At 34.4% G+C, this 19,986-nt stretch overlaps 1 protein-coding gene across 2 annotated transcripts in view; it reads left to right on the plus strand.

Moving 5' to 3' along the window:
- The first annotated feature begins 1,355 nt into the window (after positions 1–1,355).
- Positions 1,356–19,986, plus strand: part of PACRG (PARK2 co-regulated) — a 538,852-nt gene continuing 520,221 nt past the window's right edge. The window contains exon 1 of one of the 2 annotated variants that reach the window (XM_012646805.1): positions 1,356–1,775. In XM_012646805.1, the coding sequence (XP_012502259.1) occupies positions 1,620–1,775 (156 nt within the window). In that variant the 5' untranslated portion in view covers positions 1,356–1,619. The remainder of the gene's footprint in view (positions 1,776–19,986) is intronic. The other variant, XM_012646804.1, reaches the window with a different exon arrangement.

The raw sequence follows: 19,986 nt of genomic DNA on the forward strand, positions 1-19,986 counted from the left end.
AAAAAAAAAAAGAAGTGTCTTCAGTGTATAAAATTTACATATTTTATAAATCCACCTCTCATCTTTCTTCTGGACAGACCACATCTGACTTCAAATGTACTCGTTCCAATCAAAAATGTTTTGTCAAGAATAATCCCCAAATAAACTAACTACACCTTCAATACCTAATCTGGAGCACATCTCTGCAATAATGAAATCTCCAAATAGTAATGTTTTCTAAACATACTGTGCATTTCCACTAATTTTCAGATATAACCCCTAAAGTAATTTTTGGCTTACCAACCCTAGAAGAGAGGACCTTTGCCAATCCTATATATAATAGTGTTTACAAACAACTCTAATGGCCACTTCCAAAATTTCGTTAAATTTTGTTTTTTAGAAAAATAGTGAATTCATTTCGCAAAAGGTAGACGATTCAATCTTTGCTGTCATTAACTCTTAATTATTCTTTCATCTCAGACCTTCAATGAGAGATTCAAAAGGAAAAATCCGAGGGAACTAGAAGTTTAAATTCCACCTGCTAGAATTTCTCGAGTCCAACAATCATCGCGAGGTGCCTTCCATTAGAGTTTAATGCTTTGCCAGGGTTTCCTTAAACAGTCCTACAGATAGTGGGCCCCAATATGTCCTAAACTAAAAGACAACCGACCAGGCCCCCTTAAGGAAGAGGAGGGGAGGAAGTCTGGGCGAGACCTGAGACGGACCCCACACAGGTCCGGCTGGACCCGGTGCGAGGCTTCGGGAGTTGCGGGACCCAGCCTGGCCCTCGGGGGGCGCAGCGGCGCACACCAGCGTCCCGGGCGCTTGTTTTCAGGGGGAACACTGTTAAACCACGGGCGGGGGCTTAAAACACACACACTTTTCCTCCTGGACCCACAACCGACCAGGCAGCGCTGGGCCTGTGCCCACCGAGTGGGGGAGCCCGGCGGCACGGGCTGAGGACGGCGCCGACACTTTCGCCCTGTCACTGACGGTTGGCACCGGCCAGCAACCGGGGGTCCCGGTCGGCCGAGGAACGGCGTTGCGCCACACCCAGGCGCGGAGCGGCGCAGAGAGGCTGTACCTGGCAGGCACCCACGTACCTATCATGGTCACTGGGCAGGTGGAGGCTGTTGGGCAGGAAACGACCCAAGCGCACCGGCACACACCGGCGGCGCTCGGGGGTTAAATCCACCAATCCTCCCCTCCCCCGCTCCTCGTGCTGGGAATGCGCACGCGCAGGCTGTGCGTGGCCCAGGGCTTGCTGGGAGTCGTAGTTTTAACGCGTAGCTTCTCCTCACATCGCCCTTTCCGGCTCAGGGCCCAGGAAACGTACGTCACTGGGGAGGCCGGGCTGCTGGCCCGCAAAGTTGACGAGTCGCTTAGCAACCGGGAGGCTTACCTTTCGAAGCTTGTTGCAGCTCTATCCTCGGTCCTGCCCTCTTCCTGCCCTTCCCCACCCCTAAACTCCGTTCACCTAGGAGCTGCCAAACATCTGGATCAACCTGGGCACTACGAGGGGTTGAATTTCTACCATTAACGCCCCTTTTTACATTTTTTTCCGACTTCCTGTTCACATCCGTAAAACCCACTGATTCTTTTACTACACTTTTTATGAGAACAAGACATTTTCTAGGAAGATGGTGGCAGAAAAAGAGACCCTGAGCTTAAACAAATGCCCAGACAAGATGCCGAAGAGGACCAAGCTGCTGGCACAACAGCCGCTCGCGGTGCACCAGCCTCACTCCCTGGTTTCTGAGGGCTTCACAGTCAAAGCCATGATGAAAAACTCAGTCGTAAGTGATCTTCCTGAATTGAATACACGCGCTCCGAATCAGGGAACACGATGCTATAGAGGTTGGCCAGCCTTAGGATGGATTCTGAGCCCATGTCCTGGGTGGTCTTTGCCATAAATGGCAATTACTCGGTCAGTAGCAAACGGTGCCCAACAGTGTGTGGAGGTCAGGCTAAGTTGTTAGAATCTTGGGCAAGTGATGTACTGTGCCCATGTATAAGCACCTTCCTAATAACTCATGGTCTCTGGACCACCCAAAATTACTCTTAAGCTATTTTACACGAAGAAAAAGAGCTCCTTTACTTATTAATTCCTAAACTAGCCACACTCAGCAAAGGGGCCCGTAGAAGGCGAATTCTTGGAAATCATGAACTCTTGCAAAATTTAACGTCAGGTGATATACAGCTGGGAACATCAACTCATTAAATAATCTGCAGTAAGAAATTTCACCTCTTCCACCCAGAAAATTTTAGAATATCCTAGCATGTACTCTAACAACACTAATTCTTCTACAAAATGATACCGACTTGTTAGAGTACTGAAAGACAACTTAATATGGAGACTATTTCTGGTTAGGCCTTCTAAATACGTTTTTAACAATCCAAGCTTTAGTTCAAATATCTATGCCTATTAATACACTTCATGTTTCCTTTCTGCTATTTGTGGTAGTAAATACCATTAGGAAAAAAAGGATTTAAAATGCACACAAATGTTTTAGCTACATGCATGATTTTTTTAAAACCTTCCTATTTGTTAAATAGCTTTAAATTTGGTATGCTAAACCAGATTCTGCTACTGAGTAAGCACCTGTCTGGGAATGAGACATTAAATAATAAATGCAGCTTTCAAATCTGTATAATTTATACCATGGGAGGATTTGACTTATTGCATGACAATTCATTATGTTAAATGCATAGTGATGGTTTCCAATGCCACGTTATTTCTTTTACTTATGTGTTGCTAACCTAGTACCTTATTCCTAAATCACATCCTTAAAATATAAAATGAAACAGATTACCTGTAGACCTCTAGGTCGGATTCCCATGTTGCTACACAAAATTCTATCCTCCCTATTGGAATGTGTGTCAAATGATTTATGGTAGTTAAGATTCTTGGAAATAGACTAAAATCCCTGCTTGTTGTAACTGCAGTTCTTTTTCATGGAATTTCACATAAGTAGGTTCTCGTGGGAGTCAAGATGACTCCCACGATGAGTCATTTATCAGCAATACAGAATGCCATAACCATTCAAGTTAATCATTTAGTTTTTCTTCTATACAATATTTATAATTTTGGTGATTTTTTTCAATGTTATATTTTAACATAACAAATGTTTTTATAGGATCAATTTTTTTTCTTTTTTTCCTAAACCAATTTTCGTACATTCTTATATCATGTTAATTTTTTAACATGGCTTTATACCTAAAGTCATAGTTCTGCAAAATCAGGTCTTTCAGTATTGCCAAATGTAATAAATACGCCTACAAGACTCAAAAACAAAACCATTGATTATGAAGTGGGCTCTATACAAACAACTTATTCTAGATAAATAATCTTCTCTTTTCATATTTTAAAGGAAAATCTCTTAGTGGCAATACCTCTCTCTCCATTGGGATCCTCAAAACTGGATGGGTCATTTTTTTTTTTACTTCGTTTAGTGGAAATCATAATTCTTAAATGTAAACACTAAGCACGGTTTTAGGGATTTGGCATTTTGGGATCAGCAAAACGAAGTCCCTATCCTTAGTACTCCAAGGAAAAACAGCAACAACAATGATAAAATCTTGATAAAAGAAAGGCAATACTGTTTATACAAAATTAACATCAGTGGTACTGGAAATAAAAAATTTTATATACAATATTTACATTTCACCATTTTTGTCTTCAGCAGTATAGACTTTTCAGTACTGTAAAGTAAAATATCCCCATCCCTTTCTGAAGATGTATTCTATTCTGGATATATGTACGTCAATTTTTAGCTTTCTTAATTGTAACTCTATGTTCCGAAAGCCACCCTCTCCAACCATTTTCCCAGTGTTAGGGAACTTCAGTTCCTCTTTCAAATCCTAGCTAATTAGACAAGTCACCATTCTAATTCTCTTCTACACAAGAAATTAAGAACTATATCCTAAAGAGTTATATAGAAACTCTTGATGTTTCTTCAAGTGCTATAATGATGTAAATACACAGACTCGATCATTAGCAGATTTGATCAGATTGGCTGTGCAAGCAGACATTCTTATTTAAACAGTCATAATCTGTATATGAGCATGCAAAATGATTTATAAAATAATGATAAATGTAAATGGCAAATTTTTTAAATCTTAATGTCAAATGTTCTTCAATAGTAAGTAGTTCCTTTATTTCCATGAAATTTTTGTTGCATTCTATATGAAAATAAGCAATCACAAAAGCCCTACAATATAATAATAATATTCAAATTCATATTTTTATAATGATTGCCTATAAAGAGTAATAGGAGATACAGAATTTGAAAACTTCAATGTTCATTTTTTATTTATGCCTTGTTTGGCGTATGATAGAGCTCGTGAACAGAAACTAGTAACCCAGTATTGTATTATCTTCATTTTGGCGTAGAGTAGATGTTTTCTGTGCTAATCTACTTTATCATAAAGCAAATTAGGATATGGATCCAAGGTTATGATGATAGAGAAGTTGAGTTATGATACTTCCACAGGTCTAGTAAGGTCTTCTGTGATCTAACCCTGTTCTACGTTTTTAATTTCATCTCCCACTATTCTCATTTGCTTCAGCCAATATGAACCTGGGAAACAAACCGTAATTCTTTATTTTTGTGATTTTACTTATTTTGTTCCCTTTACTTGAATGCCCTTCTTGCTACATATCTACAAATTCATTCTATCATTAGGTAACAACTATCTAGTGATCACTGACGATGTGCCAAGCCCAGTTTAAATGCTGGGAACTTAGCAGTCAACAAGACAGAACATTTGTTGTCAAGAAGCTTATATTTTGGTGGCCACCAAAATGCCAACTGCTTTAAAGAAGCCTTCCCTAATTCTTCCTCCCTGTCAATCAAGACAGAAAGTTATACTTTATTCATTGTTTTCTAGTTTATATTATGGTTATTTCTGCTCATGTTTTATCTCCTTACATTAATTCCTGGTGAAGGCAGAATCTGCATCTAAGTCATTTTTTAATCCTAACCAGAACCTAATAGTGTTCTCAATAAATATTTGATGAACAAGGAAAGCAATTGTACCCTTCCTTCTTATGTTCTCCCTCTTTCTTGTTGCTATAATTGTTATTGGTCTCTAGTTTGAATTGTTTTAACTACCCTCCCCAATTTAGGAGCCCATGTCACCTCAAACCCTCAGGAGGTTCCCCATCTCACTTAGAGTGAAAGCTAACGTTCTTGTAAGTTCTTGCAAGCCAGTAAGGCCCAATGTGACCTGGCTGCTCTTGCTTCTCTAAGCATAAATATCAGTACTGTCTCCCTCGCTCATTCAGTGCCATCCACACTGGCTTCCTTGCTGTTCTTTGAATACACCAGCTGCACGGCTGCCTCAGTGTCTTCGCTATTCCCATTTCCTCTGCCTGAAATGCATTTTCCCCTACGTATCACCATCTCTTGATACTTCAAATTTTTGTTAAAAAATTAGCTATTTAATGAGGCCTTTCCTGACTGCTGTATTTAAAATTTCAACCTCTTAATAATCCCCTCCATCCCTGTTCCAGCACTCACATCTCCCTTCCCTGTTTTATATTTTTCCATCTAATATTAATTTAGCTTATCCTGTGTTGTATTCCACGAGAGAGCATACTGTTGAAGGGCAAGCCATTTTGTTATTTCACTCACTGCTGCATCCCCCACCTCAGGAAAAATTCCTGACACATAGTATCTGCTATTTTTCTTTTATTGGTCCCATGAATTAATGAATGACTATATTTTATACTATAATTAAACAATCATCTTTGAATTATCAGCTTCAAAGAGAATGCTAATGATGTTATATAAATATTAAATCTAGGAATGAGAATAATTTACAAATGTTTTATGCAATATTTTTATTAGCTTATTATAAAAGTTATACATATTCATAACAAAAAGTTAAAGTAGTTTGGCTTAGAAAAGCTTTCTCCTGTGTAAGATTATGGGAAAAAATTTAGTCTTTTTTTTCTGTAGTTCTCTTCTAATTTCAATGTTCTATTTTAAAAGTTTGCTTCATCTTAAATCATTTTGGTTTAGAAAGTAAGGTAGAAATTCTGATTTTTATTCCCAAATGGCCAGAAAGTTGTTACATGACCCTTTGTATGGTTAAACTAAATCATACCAAATATCTTCATATTAAACTTAGGACTTCCTATTTAATTTAAATGATATATCAGTGCTATATGTATATTAGTTAAAGTAGCTTTGTTAATAATTAATATCATATATTAATGCTTTAATATATAATAGGGCTAGTCATCTCTATTCCATTTTGCTTTTCCAACCAATCCTATGAAAAGGCAGGGCAGACTATTTTCTTCCACTTAACATATAAATCTCAAACAATTTAATTTTTGTTGTAGTTTAGAGACACATTAAATGACAGAACAAGGAATGGAACCTATATTTCTAGATTTTTCTTACAATAGCTCTTTCGATAATTTTTTAACACTTTGGTTGATGCATAATATACATACAGAAAATGCACATATTGTAAGTGAATCACTTGGTGGGTGTTAAACCAAACACATTGGTGCGACCAGCACCCAAATCAAGAATTATCGGCAGTGCAAAACCCCTATCACTTCCTTTCTAGTCACTACCCAAACACACCCTGAAGCTAAGCTTATTCTTACTTTATTCAACTGATTATTTTTGCCTGTTTTTGTACTTACATGCATGAAGTCATAAAGTTTGTAATTGTTTTGTGTCTGGTTTCTTTCATCAAAATTGTTTGTGAGAATCACCCACATTGTTGCATACAATTATAGTTGTAAATAAATTCTTCATGTTTATTCCTGTATGGTATTTTCGTGTGTGAATATACCATAATTTATTTATCCATTCCTTTCTTGATGGATGTTGTGACTTCCAATTTAGGAGTGTTACAAATAGTGGTAGTAGGAATATTCTATTCAAATTTTTTTAAAGAATATAGCTATGAATGTTCGAGGATATATACCTGAAGTAGAATTGCTGGACCCTAAGTTATGCATATGTTTGGCTTTAGTAACTACATTGAAGCTGTTTTTCCAATTGATTTTTCAAATTTAAACTCTTGCCAGCTCTATACTAGAGTGCTATTTGCTCTACAGTCTCACCAATAATTGATATTTTCTTTATTTTACATTTTAAGTATTCTAGTAGGTATATAATGTTATCTCCTTGTGGATTTAATATTGATTTTTAGTGTGACTAATGAAGCTAAAAACTTTTTTATGTATTTGCTGACCATTGGATATGCTCTTTAGAGAAGTATCTCTTTAAGATTTTGCCTGTTTTTCTCTTGGCTTGATTTGGCTTATTAATTTGTGGTACTTTTCTTTCATTTCTATTCTAAATGATATGAGGCATTTGTGAAATACTTGTATTGCAAGTATAGTTTCCCACTCTGTGAGTTTCTTTTCCGTTGTCATAGTGACTTTCGTCCCTGTCTTTTAAAAGTATATACTTTGTGAACAAAAATGTTTATCTCAAACATATTTATGTATTTCTTTATAATGTCTTTCTCAACAAATTTCAACTCACAATGAAATACATATACATTAAGATACATGACTTTGAAAATAAATGAAAGTGATAAGAAACAAAATAGAACAATAGTGAAACAATGAAATAAAATATAATTAAAGTAGAAAGCCTGTGCTAAAGAAAAGGAGAATCAATTTTGCCATTCATAAGGGTCAGTATATTTATCGATTGATGTTCAAATTTAATTCTGAGCTTCTTGGCATCTGTTGCTGAAAGGGGAACATTATACACTTCTCATTATCACAAAAGAAGCAGCCTATCAATCCCTCTAGGGAATTCAAGCTTTCTCTACACTGAATTCTCAGAGAAATTGATCATGTAGCATTCTAAATACATGCAACATACCATATCTACATTTTTATTTCTTAAAAGAAATACAGTAGCAAATATTCATAAAAGATTCCAGTGAGGGCCAAGTACATAATATTAAAATGTATCTTGGTGAACTGGATTTTGCATGAAATTAAATTAATGAAGTGCATATATCTAGGCTTTTGGTAGTCCAATTTGATCTAGAAATAAAACTCACAGCACCCACAGGAGTGTGTAGATTGTATATGTTTTTAGCTCTGGTTCTCAGTATATTTTATGATGGAGCAAGATAGCTGCTGTTTTTATAAGCTGGCAGAGAGGAAACATGTGATGTGTGAGAGCACAGAGCTGGATGACCTGAAAAGATCTTGGTCTGGGAAGGCTTCCCAATGGGAATTGTGTTTGGTGAAGTATCACACATGAGGAGCACCTAGGGGCGTGTGCAAAGGCTGAGATGAGAGAGACCAGGCTTCCTCGTAATTTGGTTTTCAATCCTTATTTTCTGTTTTATTTGCCAAAAATAATTATGTTGTAAATTCTGTTCATTATATACATGTTTAAAATTATGTAAATTGCATGCTTTATAGAATATAGAGTGTATATACCTACTTTATGAAGAATATATGTGTGTGTATAGTTTGCATTGTGTGTAATATTTTATATGACATTTTGTGCATTCCTTCTAATATACTAATATTTTACATGTTATTGCAAGTGCATAAACATTTACAAGGTTTCATAAAATTCTGTCTTCTGAATATACCATAATTTACTTAGTCTTTCACCCAGGTTGTTATCAGTTTTTGGCTATTATGTTATTTCAGTAATGTTGAAATTCATATCTTTATATAAAAAAAGTGTTTTCTGTATTTTAAAGTATTTCCTTGAAATATAATTACTGAGGTAGAATTACTGGGTCAGAGATCTCAGGAATCTGAAGACTCCAGTAAAAGTTTGATTTGTGCTGCCCCCTGCAGTACTTGAATGTGCCTAGTGTGCCCCCTCCTGTGGCCTGAGGCCCTAGGCTTGGGGGTTCTGACAACCAGGCCCTGCCTGATGTTCCCCTTCCCACTTGCCCAGTGTTGAGGGTCAGAGTCGCAGCAGCTCTGAAACCTATTCATGATACATATTAGGAATGGGTTGGAAACATTTAAGGCTGTGGTTCTCAGGTTGCAAATTGGAATCACTTAGGAAGCTTAAAAATACTGCTTCATGGGCTCCCCCTGAATGATTCCCATTTAATTGTTCTAGTTTTTCTGGAGTTGAAGTAATTAATCTTTAACTAGGGGTTGAGAACATTTGGGTATGTAATTTCCAGATAAGTATTCAATTTTTCGAAGACATTCATTAAATAATGTTCTATTTCCCACTTTGTGTATTATTTTTGTATCCTAATTCTACATAATAATCAGAGCTATTCAAGAGGAATTTTTAACCAATGTCACATAGTTTTAATTATCATAACTTGATAATATGTTTTAGAAATGAATGAGGCTAAAATTTTCCTTGATAATTCATACCCAGAATGTTCATTTTAAATTTTGACATTTTACCAGTTTAATCTTCCAGAAGATCTTCTAGTAAGATGTCAAGCTGCACATCCCTTTGAGATCGAAATGATCATATAAATCACTTGCAAATAATTATTATCTTATAACAGTGTCTTCACTTACAGTAACATAGTTTATTACTCTATGTTTATAGGTATATATTTTCCTAATTAATATTTACTTTATATCCTGCTACCTCATTAACCCTCTTTTTAATCAAATATTTCTATTCAATCTCATATATTTTAATCATGATCTTTCACATTTTGAAAAATTTAAATGCACAAATAATATAGAAGATAGTAGAATAGACATCTGTTCACCATCTAGATAATAAATAATATTTTTATAACTTCATATTTTTATAGGCAAAAAAATTATATTAAACCTTACCCAGAGCTACAGCTTCATTCCTACTCTAGTCCTCCATTTCCAGAGGTACCCAGGATCCTGAAGTCTGTATATATTATTCCCAGATATGTATAGTGAATATATATGCATTCATACATCAGATAGATAGATAGATACAGAAATAATTGAAATTTAGGAACCCTTCTTCAGGTTGATTGATTGATTTTTCATCTGACCTTTTGGTTGCAGTTCATGTTTCTGTAATGCCTTTAGGTCAATTCAGTTCATAAATAGGGGGATGCTGTCAGTATAAGTAGGAGGTTTATGTGTAATTTTCTGTTAGAGAATAATAGAGATGATGCCGGTTCACCATGGATTCTTCTTCATTCTGTTTGTCCCCTTTCTCTTTGAAATGCCTAAGGTGAGGCAAACCCCATCTTCATTTATCTTTGCCGCACCTCCTTCCATCTTTTTTAAAACAGGTATAACACTATATAGTATTTATGCCAGTATTTCATTTCTAAAGGTCAGGAATTTAATATTTTAACTATGCTAGTTAATTTTTATTAGCATGATTATTAAGTGCATTTGTTACAAAGTTGCGTAGATTTTTAGGGCTTCTTATTTTCCCCATAATTTTCCCCATACACTTTGTTATTTCTGTAATACCATTTTGCAGAATGATAATTCTGCAGGAATGTACTTCCTGCTATAGCAGGAATACTTGTAGGAAATTTGTTTACCTGCTATATTGTATTCCATTGTTATGAGTAAACCAGTTTGTTTATTCATGCTCTTTCTGAAGGTCTGTTAGGTTACTGCATTGCGGTTCACAACACACTTGTATAGGGTTCCTTGTGCACACAGGCCAGAGTTCACCAGATTTAGAATTGCTGAATAAAGAGGTGTAGCTTTAACTCTAATAGAGCTTGTCGAATTTCTCTCCAAAGTAAAATATATACATATTTATATTATTACCAATATTTAATAAGAATTCTTGTTTTTAAGTTTTTGTTTCCCAAATCATAATTCAGTGGTATCAAATTAAAAACTGTGCCAATCCAAAGGATCTGAAATTTTATCTTGTTTTAATTTTGCATTTCTTTGATTACTAGTGATATTTTTTTCTTTTTATATGTTTCTAATCATGTAAGTTTCTTCTGCTATAGTATACCTATTCATAGCCTTTGCCCACTTTTTCCTGCTGGGTTGTCTGTCCTTTCCTTATTGATGGATATGTGTGCTTACATACTCTGGATATGGATATGTTCTGCATATGGGCCACACATTTTTCTTGCAGTGTGTGACATGTTTTTACACTTTTTTTGGCATTTTTTGATGTACAGAAATTTAAAATTTTACTTCAGATATTTATATTTATCATATTCTGCCTTGATGGTTTGTTTTTGGGGGGATTTGCCTAATTTCAATTTTTTTTTTTTTGGTCCTAATATCCTATGCTTTCTTCTATGTATTTTATTCTTATAATGTCTACTTGTGCATCATTAATTATTCAACTGCTAATCTATTTTTAAGATAGGAGGTAAAGCTTTAATTTGGTCTTTTCCATATGAACAGCCACCATTTATGAATAGTAACTAAGGATTCTCTATTATGTCCCATTAGTCTGTTTGTCTATCTCTGAGACAGTATCATACTGTCTTAATTGGTTTTTTTTGGTTTTGTTTTGTTTTTTTTGTTTTGTTTTGAGACAGAGTCTCACTCTGTTGCCTTGAGTAGAGTGCCGTGGTGTCAGCCTAGCTCACAACAACCTCAAACTCCTGGGCTCAAGCGATCCTCCTGCCTCAGCCTCCCGAGTAGCTGAGACTACAGGCATGCGCCACCATGCCTGACTAATTTTTTCTATTTTTAGTGGAGACGGGGTCTCAGTCTTGCTCAGGCTGGTCTTGAACTCCTGACCTCAAGCAATCCTCCCACCTCAGCCTCCCAGAATGCTAGGTTATAGGCACGAGCCTGTACTGTGCCTGGCCTACTGTCTTAGTTGTTGTAGCTTTACAAATTTTATATTTGGTAAGATGGGTCCCCCAATTTATTTACATCCTTTTTGACATTCTGGGTCTCTTACCATCTATAGGAATTTTAGGATATGCTGTCAAGTTTCATGAAGATTCCTTTAGGGATTTTGATTAGCGTTACATCAAATGTGCAGGGTAATTTGGGGGACAATAGCAATCTTTTCTATTCTTAGTTTGCTAAGGCATTTTATTTTAATTGGTATTAAATTTTATCAAAGATGCTTTCTGCATCTGTTGAGATGATCATAAGGTTTTTTTCTTCAATTTGCTAATGTTATGTAATGCTAATTATATGAGTAGATATATTCTAATGCTAAATTTTCTTGCATTCTTAGACATTATTTAATCATGATGTATTTATCTTAAAAAATTAAATAATGGTGTCTTATTATCAGACAGAAAAATCCTTCCTTGTAATCCACCATAAGCCCCTTATATCTTATCACCCAAGACCAGGTATTATTGCTAAGGCGGTGTCATAACCGAGTACCATAGCCTGAGTGGCTTAAGCAACAGATACTTATTTCTCACAGTTCTGGAGGCTGGGAAGTTCAAGATCAAGGTGCCACCAATTTGGTTCTTGGTGAGGGCTCTCTTCCTGGCTTGTAGACAGCCAGACTTCCAGCTTTATCGTCACATGACCTTTCTCCATGTGTGCTTGTGAAAAGAGATTCTCTCTCACTTTTCCTTTTAATTATAAAACTACTAATTTCATCCTGAGTGCCCCACCTGCAAGACCTATTTTTACCCTAATTACCTTCCCAAAACTCCATCTCCAAATATCATCACATTACAGGTTAGGACTTCAACATATGAATTTTGGGGAACACATTCAGTCCGTATCAGGTGGGGAGATGGCATTGCTATGTTTGGCTCATCTGTCGGAACTGGAGGAGAGGCCTATTTCCTGGGGTTCTTAGCTGCCAGAACAAAACAGTGTTTCTATAAATGAAAACAAAACAAAAATTTTCCTGTGGGAAGAAAACTAAATATGTGTACTACATTTGCATTCTTCAAAAAATAATTTATTGGATTTTAATTTTTTTACATACTCATAATTTGTGGTGAGAACACAAATCTACTGTTAGTGATTTTCAAGAATACATTGTTATTATTAATAACTATAGTCACCATGTTGTACAATAGATTTCTTGAACTTATTTCACCTATTTAACTAAAATTTTGTATTCTTTGACCATCACCCCAATTCCCCCACTTCTTAGCCCCTGTTACCCACCATTCTATTCTGTTTCTTTGAGTTTGACTTTTTGAGATTCCACATATGAGTGAGATCATGTGGTATTTGTCTTTCTGTGCCTGACTTATTTTTCACTTAGCATAATGTCCTCCAGTTTCATCCATGTTGTCATAAATGACAGGATTTCCTTCTTTTTAAAGGCTGAATTGTATTTCATTGTGTATCTATACCACACTTTCTTTATCCATTCATCCACTGATGGACACTTAGGTTCATTCCATATCTTAGCTATTGTGAATAATGCTACAGTGAACATGGGAGTGAAGATTTCTCTTTGACATGCTGATTTTGTTTCCCAAAACAAGTGGAATTGCTGGATCATATAGTGGTTTTATTTTTAATTTTTTGAGGAACCCCTATACTGTCTGCATAGCAGCTGTACCATTATACATTCCTAGCAACAATATAGAAGGGTTCTCTTTTGTCTACAGCCTCACCAACACTTGTTATCTTTTGTCTTTTTGATAGTAGCCATTTTAACAGGACTGAGGTGGTATCTTATTGTGGTTTTAATTGGCACTTCCCTGATGATTCGTGATATTGAGCATTTATTCACATACCTATTAGGCATTTGTATGTCTTCTTTTGAGAAATGTCTGTTTGGGTCCTTTTCCCATTTTTAAATTTGTTTCCTTGCTATTGTTGTTTGAAGTCATGTTTTCCTTTTAATATTGTGGGTTTTTTTAAAGAATTATTTTCATCGTAAAAGAGTGATTCTTATGTAGAGTCTTAAGAACATACATAAAAGGGGAAAAAGAAACGTCAAATCCCATTCACTAATCACTGTTGAATTATTCCATGTCTCTATAAGCTTTTTTCTTTGTAAAATTGGAATCATATCATACATATATCATTAATAAACTTTACAGTTTAGTATTGACCAATGTATTCCCATTGCTAATTTATTAATTTGTTTTTTGATTAGATTTACTTATACTTTGTTTTACTCACTTTGTTTCTCTTTATATAATATCTCCTGAATTGATATACCAATTCTTCTGGTCTTGATAACAGACTTTTTTATTTCTACTGTCACATTATTTTCTTTCTCTTTTCATTATTAAAATTTTTTACTGCTTTTACTTGAATTATTTAATTAATATCTCTTTTTAATAACTTGTTTTTAGTAAAAGTTATTATTCTTGTTATTATTAAAGGTATGCAACTGTACTTTTGCTTCCCACTTTTATATGATTGCTATTTATGAGAAATTATTTTTCCTATTGGTTAGAGACTAATGATTGTGTTTGATTATGATTGTTAAAATTAGTTGCTTGATAGTTATGTAATTTGGTTTCTACAGTTTAAGCTGCTTGGAATTGATTAAAATTTTGGTCTGGAATAGGATCTTTTCCCAGAAACGTTCTATGGAAACTTGAAAAAAAGACATTTTCTTTTTTGTCTTGAGTTATTCTGGATTGTTAAATGCAGATAGTTTGTTTTAGTGCAAAAGATATCAGAGAACATCTATACAAAAATAGTGTTACTATTTAATATTTTAAGTCATATATATAGTAAGGATTTGGTCAGTCCTAGGCATATTTGAAATAGGCATATAAGTTTTGGTATTCCCTCCTATTTTTTTCTATATTTCTGTTTAATAATCTGTAAGAAAGCAATTTTTCTACAGTTATCTAAATTGTGGATTTTTAAAACAACTTATTACTAAAAATCAATTTATATAATCTAGTGTTTATGGCTCTTGTGATTTTGATCAGTAAGTAGAAAATGTGAAAGAAAACAAGTTACAAGCAAGAACCAGAAAACAATGAAGAAAACTGAATCAAATGTATTCTTTTGTTTCTCTTTAACCACACCACAGAACTTATCAAATTTCTGTTTGGGGAGTTCTTCAATTAACTTGACAATAGTTAGCAATCTTTACTTATACTTACTTAAGGGGACTAGAATTCTAGAATTTGTCTATATTATTTTTGTATTTTATTTTCTGGAAAAGATGTATTTATATATTGAATGTGTATCTTTCATATTTAATGCCCTTAAAATGAAAGTTTTTCAAAAGCGGATTCAGGGAGATCTATCCATTTTGCTTCTGCTTCCTTAGTAAGAATTGACTTAAAAATCCATCTGCTACATTGTGGGAGTTGCGATGATACATACTTGACCAGACAGTGATCATGTATTGGTGAAAAGCATATCAAGGCTTAATAACTAGGGTGACTGTTGATTTTTTTAAGACCTAGAAAACAGGACAAGAGACACTTACATTTTTGGGGTATGAGAATTGAAACTTTCAAGCCTTTGTGAGGTAAATCAGTTAGTCTGTGGAAGTGCAGAAGTATTATGTTCAGGGAGAGATTGATTTTTAAGTTTTTTATTTATATGGAAGGATCATAGCCTAAACAAAAATTTAAGATACCATTATTCATGAATTTTCTTCTTACCAAAGTTACTATCATTTTGGAAAAAATACATGGATCAATTATATTATAAAGAATAATTATGTTATATAAAAAATAATTTATATTTTAGAATTATCCTCCTAAACCAATTCAAGTTAGTCATTGATGTAACATAGATTAGAGAAAGTAATACTAGAAAAAATGTAATTATGTAATAAGTGCCAAATCAAATAATAAATATGAGATAGATTGTGGCTAACTACCTTCCTTTGGTGGTTTTTGTTTAGCAGAAAATCTACAGAGAAATATATTTCACAGATTGTCTATTCTAAATTAAAGTAGCTGTGAATAAATAGTCCCTGAGACAAACAGTAAATCCTTTACCAAATCGTCTGTACCTGCAATTTGTACTAAAAAGAAAAAGTTATTTTGCATGGTAAAACTGTAACTTTATTTCAAAATTGAGTAAAATGACACATTGTGAAATGTTTTCACATGAACACAAAAATTCTTTGATTTTAAAACTATATTTTATTTAAATACAGTTTAGAATTTTATGTCTTAGTGATTATAGACAAAACAGTAACAGTTGTATAAGATAAATGTTAGAAATTTTAAACAATAATGATGGATGCCTCTGTTTATGCTTTATTTCCCATTGAAGTTTCTTGAGTAAATAATATATTTGCTGATGATTTCACTAGATTATACATACATTCACAGTGGTTTAATACACAAAATTACCTTCTGTTATTATTAGGAGTAAATATGAAAACATTTTAGGAGAAGTTCATCAAATGTAGCTTTTACATATAAAGAGTGAACTGTAAATGGCCAATGTTTTTGTCCCTCCTCCCCTCAATGCTTTGCACAGTATTGTAGACGCAGGAGATGCTCGGTAATGAGCATTTTGATTTTTTAATCCTAACTTATTTTGTGAAAGTAATTCAACTGTGAATGTCCATCTCGTTACACATTTCTTTCATATTCATCACTTATAGGAAAAAGATAGGTGATTAATTGACTAAGAACTTGTTTATAGGTTAAAAGACCCTTTGCTATATCACATTAAGCCTTCTGTTTTTATGAGTAGAAACTAATTTAATTGATTTGAAATTTATCGACACTTGATAAAATCACGGAAATGGTACTTTAGTAAAAGCAAAGAAGCCAGAAACCTTGGGAGGTTATCAAAAGCATGAATCAGCAACAGTACATTGGGTATATTGGACATATTAATAATTGAAATGCCTCTAGTGACTTCTGTAGTAAAAACACCAGATTTATCTAGAGCTAATACTGGCAAATGCAGGATCAACCAAATGGAGTGAGCTAGGGTAGGACTTAGGGTGAGAGAGACATGGGAAATGGTTTAAAGTGATTTAGCATAGGCAACAGTTTGAGTTGAATCCAAACCTAGGTTCCCAAAATAAGCCAAGATCCAGCTAAAATGATTGGTAACAGGAGACAGGAGGCTCAAAGAGTGTAAAAATCAATTGTAATCCAAAAATATCTTTAAAACTCTTAGTCTCTTATTAGGAGATGCCCAGGCTATTATCACAGCCTCTGGAAAGGCAGAACATTCTGGAGTGCTGATGTTAAATGGGCTAAAAAATTATGTCTGACTGTCAAGCTGATGTTGACAGTTTCCATTACATTTTAAGTTTTACTATTCTATGAAATAATTAACTCAGTCTGTTAATTTTATTCTATGGTTTTGTAATTTAAATCTTACCTCTAACTCTGATCAGTCACCCTCAAATAAGTTACATTTGTCATTAAGGAAAGTGGGTGGGAGTGAATCTGCTGAAATTTATTAAAATATTGGAAAACCAACTCAGAAGACATATTCCGTCTATAGTGGAAGACGTATATAATCTCTTTTCCATTGTCAAATTTGAACTCTCTCTTTTCAAATTGCCAATCATATCAATCCTATTTTAAAATATCAGTGAGTTTCGTGCACAGAGTTGACAGGACCAAGCCTATTGGTCCTTGTCCTCTGCCTACTCCCCTCCCCCAGGCCCACATTTCTTCAGTTCTACCACTTTTAACTATTTCCTATTTTCAATATTTGAATTGCGTTATTTCAAGTCTGTAAATAATATGCTTGTACTCTTATTTTTAAAAATATCTTCATTGAAACATCAGCAATAAACTACATATATTAAAGTATAGAATGTGATAAGTTTAGACATACATATACAGCTATAAAGCCAAGCCATGACAACAATAAAAATAATGAACATATCCATTACCCCCAAGTGTTCTCGTACCTTTCTGTAATCCCTCACACTCCTTCCCCCCAAACTCGAGTTAACCAACGATATGCTTTCTGTCACTAGAGATGAGTTTGCTTTATATAAATCAAATTACACAGAATGTACTCTATTTTTTCCTGGATTTTTTTTCCAGTCAGCATAATTATTTTGAGATGTGTCCATGTTGCTTCATGTAACATATACTTTATTCATTTTTTTTTCTTTTTTTGAGACAGGATCTCACTCTGTCACCTGGGGCTAGAGTGTAGTGACATCATCATAGCTCACTGCAGCCTCAAACTCCTGGGTTTAAGCGATCCTCCTGCCTCAGCCTCTGGAGTAGCTGGGACTACAGGTGCACACCACCACACCAGACTAATTTTTCTACTTTTTGTAGAGACTGGGTCTCGCTCTTGCTCAGGCTGGTCTCGAACTCCTGGCCTCAAGTGATCCTCCCTCCTCACCCATTCAAAGTGCTAAGATTACAGGCATGAGCCACCACACCTGGCCCTTTATTCCTTTTTATTGCTGAAATAAGGATATAATACATTTTGTTTAACCACTTACTGTTGATGGACATTTGAGTTGTGTCCATTTTATGGTTGTTAAAAACAGATACTCTGAATGTTGGTGTACAAGTCTTTGTAGGGATGTGTGTTTCCCTCTCTTGGTTAAATATCTAGAAGTGGACTAACTGCACCCACTGTCAAGAAGTCGAGAGGATCAAAACCCCACGATGTCAGCTTTCCCCCGGTTGGCACATGAAGTTATTAATGACAATGACAAGTTCATCTTTATCATCTCTGAGGCATTCAAAAGCTCTCACAGAGTATGTATAAGCCTGCTTAATACATAAAGATAATTCTCTTAGGCCACAGAATAAAGAAAACATATTTCTTATTTTAATAAGTGTAAACTGTATCACTGTTTATAGCAGCACTCTCATAATATGGAAACACCATTGATTTATATATGGTATTAAATATGTGGCTTCTATAGGAGCCTTATTGAAATATTATTAGATTATGAAAACCAAATCTTTATAATTTTTTCCACTAAAATATATTTATATTTACATTCACTTGCTCCATTGTAGGTTAGCCAATGTACACTGATGTTTAGAGTTTCTCGTGAAAAACTATGATAGTTAGTACTTTAATATTTTGCTTCATTTGTTGAGATTTATTTGTTCCTCACACATCAGACTTAAATTTATGTCTGCCTTCATTTATTTTCTTTCAAAGATACCTAGGAATCCTTCACATTTTATAAGGAACCATAAATTTATTTCAGCCTTGGGCCAACAGCTAGCTTTCATGTGACCTAGATGCATATATGCAATTTTGTCTGTGAATTTAGAAAATTTGAATGATAGCACATTAAACTGGAATAATGAACCAATAAAAATTTTTATAGCATTTGGAAAAATTATTTCTCAAACATTCACACTGTCATTTTACTCATTAAAATTATTCTAGGATCATAAATTAGACCATGTATTCCTAAGGCTTGAAAAATCAACAGATTATTCCTGATGATCAATTGATTTGACCTGGTTACTAGATAATAAAATCTTGTTTTGGAAAGCTAGACTAGGCATTTGTCACTAGATTATCCATCTTCAGCTAATAGAATAAAACTCTTGGGAAATCTTTAACAGGGTGTCTATAATGCTCTTCACATGTTAAGTGCTATGATTTGCCACAAAATTATTATCTTCATATAGTTCCTGCAAATGTTTGACAGTGGTTTTGAAGTGGCAAAGCCTCAGATGTTTCATCAGTAAATGGGAATACTGCTATAACTTCAGAGAGTTTTCGGGGAGATTAAATACTATATTACTGTGAAACACAAAGCACACGCTTTGGAAATCATATGGAAATCATGTATATTAAGGACTCAAGAGATAGTGGTTTTGTATTTTTCACTAATCTATTAACATGTAACTGGCCTAAATATCTATAAACTATACCTTTAGGAATTTTATAGGATTCTAATCTCCTCCTCCGTGCTTTGGCCAAGAGTGGTAGTGAGTTATGTGCTCAGGAAAGCATATTAATGCTTACAAGTCACTAAGATACTATTTCATGTTTGTCTAATGACTTCATTGGCCTTTACCTTGGTTTACAAATTCATTTAATTCAATAAGGAAGAGCCCTTTTCCTACAGTTTCTGAGCTAGTAAAAGATGTTTCCAAGCCATAAGTATTCTTTTTTTTGGGTTAATATATGTGATTCAAGCAATTTTAGAAGTGATTTTTTTTTTTTTTTACGTTTTAGGAATTGCTTTAAAATTAGCATAACATCTAAGAAGAAAAATTTCATATCTAAGCATTTTAGGTTGTTATCTGGCAACT

The sequence above is a fragment of the Propithecus coquereli genome, unplaced genomic scaffold (genome assembly GCF_000956105.1).
Source record: "Propithecus coquereli isolate 6110/MARCELLA unplaced genomic scaffold, Pcoq_1.0 Scaffold25, whole genome shotgun sequence".
NCBI classification, from domain to species: domain Eukaryota; kingdom Metazoa; phylum Chordata; class Mammalia; order Primates; family Indriidae; genus Propithecus; species Propithecus coquereli.